General features: G+C 44.1%; 1 protein-coding gene across 1 annotated transcript; it reads left to right on the top strand.

The window, feature by feature from the left end:
- Positions 1 to 1,475: 1,475 nt before the first annotated feature.
- Positions 1,476 to 3,999, top strand: LOC107594042 (uncharacterized protein K02A2.6-like). The gene is made up of 2 exons (XM_016283971.1): positions 1,476 to 3,776; positions 3,871 to 3,999. The coding sequence occupies exons 1-2, from the start codon at positions 1,476 to 1,478 to the stop codon at positions 3,997 to 3,999; spliced, it is 2,430 nt and encodes an 809-aa protein (XP_016139457.1).
- Positions 4,000 to 6,000: the final 2,001 nt, after the last annotated feature.

Genomic DNA, 6,000 nt, shown 5'->3' on the forward strand with positions numbered 1-6,000 from the left:
ATAAATAGTATATGGGTTTGTAACAAGCTTTCTTATTGGTTATTACATATGCGTATGTACGTATAAGGAAGTGTTCATTAAACAGCATCTAAACAGAGTGCAAGTCTGGCGTGGTTTATGACATGGTGTCAGAAGAGGGATCTTAGCTCAGTGGACTCTGACAGACTGTTGCTATTTTGCCCCTATAAGTAAAGAGCTGCACAGTCGGGAATATGCTCAAATTTTCGCCGCCAGAAAGTTTCCCGTTTGAAAGGCCGAGTGAATGGCCGGAGTGGAAACAGAGATTCATGCGTTACAGAACAGCCACCAAATTATCACTGGAGGACGGCGATGTGCAGGTCAGTGCTCTCATTTATTCCATGGGGAAGGATGCAGAGAATATATTCAAATCATTCACATTTGATAACGACGATGACAGAGATAACTATGAAGTGATGATTCAGGAGTTTGACAAGCACTTCATTCCCCGAAGAAACGTGATATACGAACGTGCACGCTTTCATCAGCGGTGTCAGCGAGATGGAGAGAGAGTAGAAGCGTTCGTAAGAGGACTTTATGAGCTCTCAGAACATTGTGATTTTGGCGAACTAAAAGATGAATATATCCGAGACAGGATTGTGATCGGATTGAGAGACAAATCTCTGTCAGAAAAGCTGCAGCTTCAAGGAACACTGACGCTCTCTAGAGCAATTGAAATGGTACATAGCCACGAGCTCATTAAAAACCAAAATGCGGAGCAAAGCGAAAGTAAATTAGAAGAGGTTAAATTTCCCCAACAAAATCGTGGCAGAGGAAGGAAAATTAGCACTGATAGACAGAGAAAAGGACAAGGCTATAGAAACGAATGGAGTGACAGGAAGAAATGCACAAGATGCAACAAAACACATAATCAGAGAGAGCACTGTCCTGCCAAAAAAGCTGAATGTCGAAAGACAGTGCAGGAAGTAACATCTTATGAAGATGCAGGGTCAGCAATGTTCTTGGGCTTTGTTCAAAGTAAGGATGCACCCATTCCACCATGGACAGTTGACATCCTTATGGAAGACCAAATAATCAATTTCAAAATTGATTCTGGTGCAGACGCCACCATAATATCTGAGAAAAGTTACGAAAGCTTGAAAAATAAGATACCACTGAGCAAAACAAATGTAATACTGAACAGTCCTGGTGGCAAGCTGGAGTGTATGGGCCAGATGAGGACAAAAGTAAACGTAAAAAAAAATATGTGCATGATGAATGCATATGTGGTGAAAGGAGCCCATGTTGGGAATCTGCTAGGACGCAGTGCTGCAATTCAAATGGGGCTAATAAAAAGAATAGACGAAATAAGAGAGAATGTGTTTGGCTCTTTGGGACTGATGGCATGCGAACCAGTTAAAATAATGTTTAAAAGTACAGCGGAGCCATACAACGTTCATGTAGCTCGTAGAGTACCAATCCCAATGCTTACGAAGGTAAAACAAGAACTGGACAGAATGGAGCAGCTGGGCGTGATTGAAGAGGTTTCTGAGCCCACTCCATGGTGTGCCCCAATGGTGCCGGTCGCCAAAAAGAATGGAGACATTAGAATATGTGTCGACCTCAAACAACTAAACGAAGTCGTCATTCGTGAAAAGTATGTTTTGCCAACCTTGGATGACGTCACTTCTAAACTGGCAGGGGCGACAGTCTTTTCTAGCCTCGATGCTGCCAGCGGTTTCTGGCAGATACCGTTAGACGACGCTAGCAAGAGGTTGACTACTTTTATAACCCTCTTCAAGAGGTACTGTTTCCGTCGCTTGCCATTCGGCATAACTAGCACTCCAGAGATATTTCAGAAACGCATGAGTGAGCTACTTCGGAACGTCGAGGGAGTATGCTGCTATATGGACGACATCTTAGTATATGGTCGTACTCGTGAAGAACATGACCATAGACTTGATGAAGTGCTGAATACTATCCATGCCTCAGGGCTGAAGCTGAAGAAGGAAAAATGCATTTTTGGTCAGAAGGAATTGGGTTTTGTGGGACATCGTCTCAGTAAAGAGGGCATTAGACCCGACCCAGAAAAGGTCCGTGCTATCCGGGACCTCAGCAAACCCCAAAATCTGACTGAGTTAAAACTGATGCTGGGTATGATTAATTACCTTTGCCGTTACCTTCCACACAGCACTACCGTGTTGCAGCCGTTGAATGAGCTACTGAGAGATGACAGAGTGTGGAGGTGGTACAAAAGTCAAGAGGAGGCGTTCACAAAAGTGAAAGAAATGTTAGTTGCGGCCCCAGCGCTGCCATATTACGACGTGAACAAGCCAACAGTCGTCACGGCCGATGCCAGCAGTTACGGAATAGGGGGGGCATTGCTTCAAGAGCATGATGGGAAGATGCTTCCAGTGGCCTTCTGTTCCCATACTCTCACAGCCGCTGAGAAACGCTACGCTCAAATTGAAAAAGAGTGTTTGGCTTCAGTTTGGACATGCGAAAAGCTGTCCCAATATCTCTGCAGTTTAGAGTCCTTCAAAGTACTCACAGATCATAAACCTTTAGTCCCTTTGATAAACCAGAAAACCCTTGACGAGGTCCCCATTCGCTGTCAGCGGCTCCTAATAAGGATGATGCGCTTCAACCCAGTGGCAGTGTATACCCCAGGAAAGTCTCTGCTTATAGTGGACACGCTGTCCAGACATCCCCTGGCCAACTCAGAACAGTCAGACCTCGAGGAGGAAGTCGAGGCCTATGTAGCTGGAGTCGAGGAGCACTTGCCAGCTTCACCTCAGAAGCTACATCAGATAGCTGATGCTATGAAAGCAGATGAAGAGTTGCAAAGCGTGCTTAAAAATGTCCAGCAAGGGTGGCCTAAACATATAAAAGCGGTGCCTGTCAATCTGCGAGCCTACTTTAGCCAACAAGGGTTTCTGAGTGAGTCTGCAGGGCTTCTCCTGCATGGATCAAGAATCGTAATCCCAATCAAAATGAGGGATGAAGTACTTGCCCGCATTCATGAAGGCCACCAAGGACTTAGTAAGTGTCGTGAGCGGGCATGCCTATCAGTGTGGTGGCCAGGCATCAGCTCTGATCTAAAACGTAACGCGAACCAGTGCCAGTTGTGCCAGAATAATAAGCCCACTCAATGCAAGGAGCCACTGCTAGTGACAAAGTTACCCCCAGGTCCATGGAGACACCTTGGGGTAGATCTCTGCGAAGCAGGTAGCCATCAATACCTTGTTGTAGTGGATTATTATTCAAGATTTATTGAAATAGCCCACTTGGTGAACATGACAAGCAGAAGAGTGATTGGCAAACTAAAGAGCATGTTTGCACGTTTTGGCATCCCAGAAAGGCTGTGCTCTGACAATGCTCGACAGTTTACATCAGTCGAGTTTAAGACATTTACAGAACAATATGGTTTTGTTCACGTGACGTCCAGTCCTCACTTCCCACAATCGAACGGAGAAGCAGAGAGGGCCGTTCAGACAGCAAAGAAAATACTAAAGCAAGATGACCCCTTCTTGGCCCTTCTCGCGTATAGGGCAACTCCAATAGCAGCTACAGGGTGTAGTCCATCGCAGCTTCTCATGGGAAGGCATCTCCGGACTACAGTTCCAGTGATGGCAAGTAACTTGGACCCTGAATGGCCTGACTTGAAAAGAGTGGAAGTTAAGGATCGCAAAGCCAAGGATTCTTACAGATACTTCTTCAATCGACGGCATGGTGCTAGATCCTTATTGCTGCTATCTCCTGGGGACTCAGTGCGCCTAAAGCTGGATGGTGAAAAGGAGTGGAAGACGAAAGGGATCGTAAATCGTCAAGCTGAACAACCAAGGTCATACTATGTGTCAACTGACCACAGAGAATTTCGCAGGAATCGTAAACATCTCCAAGCCATTCCAGGGGATACTGCTATTCAACATGAACGAGATCTACCCAGCCGCACAACAGATGTTGAGGAAAGTCACCTACCTGGGGTTCCAAGTGAGCAATTACCTGAGGCGAATCAAGGAACGTCTGTTCCTTCCTTAGAACCTACGGCAGCTGTGCCTCATACTCCACAACATGTAGTGTCACCTAAGACCACACGGTGTGGGCGAGTGATAAGAAAGCCATTGCGCTACCAGTCACAATACAGTCAAAACACTTTTATTTTTCCCTTTTCTTGTATTACAGAGACTTTATTTGTGGAAAGATTCATTTTGCATAATGTTTTTTGTTTGTGATGTTATCAGCAGCATAATTGAACTTTTGATCTAATTTTGTTTGTTAAAAAGTAACATACTTCGCCAAAAAGGGGGAAGATGTGATAAAATTTTGTTTGTTAAAAAGTAACATACTTCGCCAAAAAGGGGGAAGATGTGATAAATAGTATATGGATTTGTAACAAGATTTCTTATTGGTTATTACGTATGTACGTATAAGGAAGTGTTCATTAAACAGCATCTAAACAGAGTGCAAGTCTGGCATGGTTTATGACAGGAGTTATATTAAAAATTGTCTTTGATCTTTCAAGCTGTTTAATGCCACTCAGCGGGTGTTGCATGCATCAGTCCAAAAGAAGTTAAATAAAAGCATCCATCCATAAAAAATATTGTCTCACATGGCTCCGGGGGGTGAACAAAGTCCTCCTGTAGCAAATCGATGCGTTTTTGTAAGAAAAATATCCATATTCAAAACGTAATAATCACTTTAATGTAGCTTGCGCCAACAGTTGTACACAGAAGCAGCTCCGGGAGCATGACGTATGAGGTCAGCGTTGCGCATGCGCCGGTAAGTCTCGTGAAAACCAACATTTGTTAACAGGAGCAAAGGAAGCAGTTTCCTTAATTTAGCAAAGGAAAACCAGTCTCCTCTTGTCTTATATCAAAATCTTCCAACATTCTACTTTACAAAATCCTCGTTTTGTACTTCTAATAAGTGACCATTGTTTTGTTTTGATCTCTCCCCTGCGCTTCCGCGTTCGTCACTTCTGAGCGGCGCATGCGCATCGCTGAACTCCACGTCCAGAAGAATAGCAGGTCTATGACCAGGACCTTTTTACAACCTCCTTGACCTCAGGGTTTTCTCTGTGCTCCCCTTTCTCTAAATTCCAGAAAACCGCGCGCTTCTCTTTGAGAGACAAAGGAACACACAAAACTCACTGGATGATTTCAAAAGACAATAATTTATGCATATAAAAGGGCAACTATATTCACAAATAATATGTTGTATGCATTATATATGCTTGAGGTGTTAAAATGTAACCTTGCAACTTTAATCAATGTTTTTAACCCCCTTTAGCAGATAAAGCTATTGATATGTTAAGTTTAGTGTTGAATGAAAGCATGTGATAATTGCAGAACAGTGGTAATGGATGAAAACTGGGAAGTATGTACAATACTCGCATTAAGAAACTTTATAGAAGTATTAACAAAAGCTGGCAAGGATGTATCCCACGTGATACCGGAAAGCATGTAATTTATGGGGAAAAAAGGGGAAAAGTACGGGGCATGGCCCCGTCCTGCAACTGATCTCTGATTGGAACAATCGCTTCAGGGATGGACCAACTCGACTGGCTTAAAACCAGATGGCTCTTTCTCTCCGAGCTGCTCGCTTCTTTTCGCCGTGTTAATAGCACTCCAACTTGTGCTCACACGCTCACTATCACGAGATCGGGCCATCCAGAACTCAACCACTCCGTTGAAGCTTCGTAACTCTGCAGAACTCAAAGTCTTGCAAAATCAGACTTTCTCAGAAGAACTTCGCGGCTCCTCTGTAACCCGGCAACCAACCAATCCCCACCGAGGGCTCTCCCAAAAGGACGTCATCCAGACGTCATCTCAGCAACCAATCCGAAGCTCCGGGACTCCCTCAGGCAACGAGGAAGCTTCTCAGCTGTCACAAACGCAAGTAACGAACAAGGTCTTCTATCTGCTGAAATCGGTGCTAAACTAATTAAGCAGTAAACATAAGACAAATCTCTGCTTTGTGATTTTCTCAGGTTGAATTTAAAGAACTCGTGGGAAAACAGTGTTAGAACTTTGGGAACTT

Source organism: Sinocyclocheilus grahami, unplaced genomic scaffold (genome assembly GCF_001515645.1).
Source record: "Sinocyclocheilus grahami isolate Dianchi unplaced genomic scaffold, SAMN03320097.WGS_v1.1 scaffold178.1, whole genome shotgun sequence".
Lineage (NCBI taxonomy): Eukaryota > Metazoa > Chordata > Actinopteri > Cypriniformes > Cyprinidae > Sinocyclocheilus > Sinocyclocheilus grahami.

Excerpts from the sequence above, each read along its gene's own strand:
- LOC107594042 (XM_016283971.1), top strand. The coding sequence starts at position 1,476 with ATGGAGCAGCTGGGCGTGATTGAAGAGGTTTCTGAGCCCACTCCATGG. Across the intron at positions 3,777-3,870 it reads AGTGGAAGACGAAAGGGATC|GGGATACTGCTATTCAACAT; the intron begins GTAAATCGTCAA and ends AAGCCATTCCAG.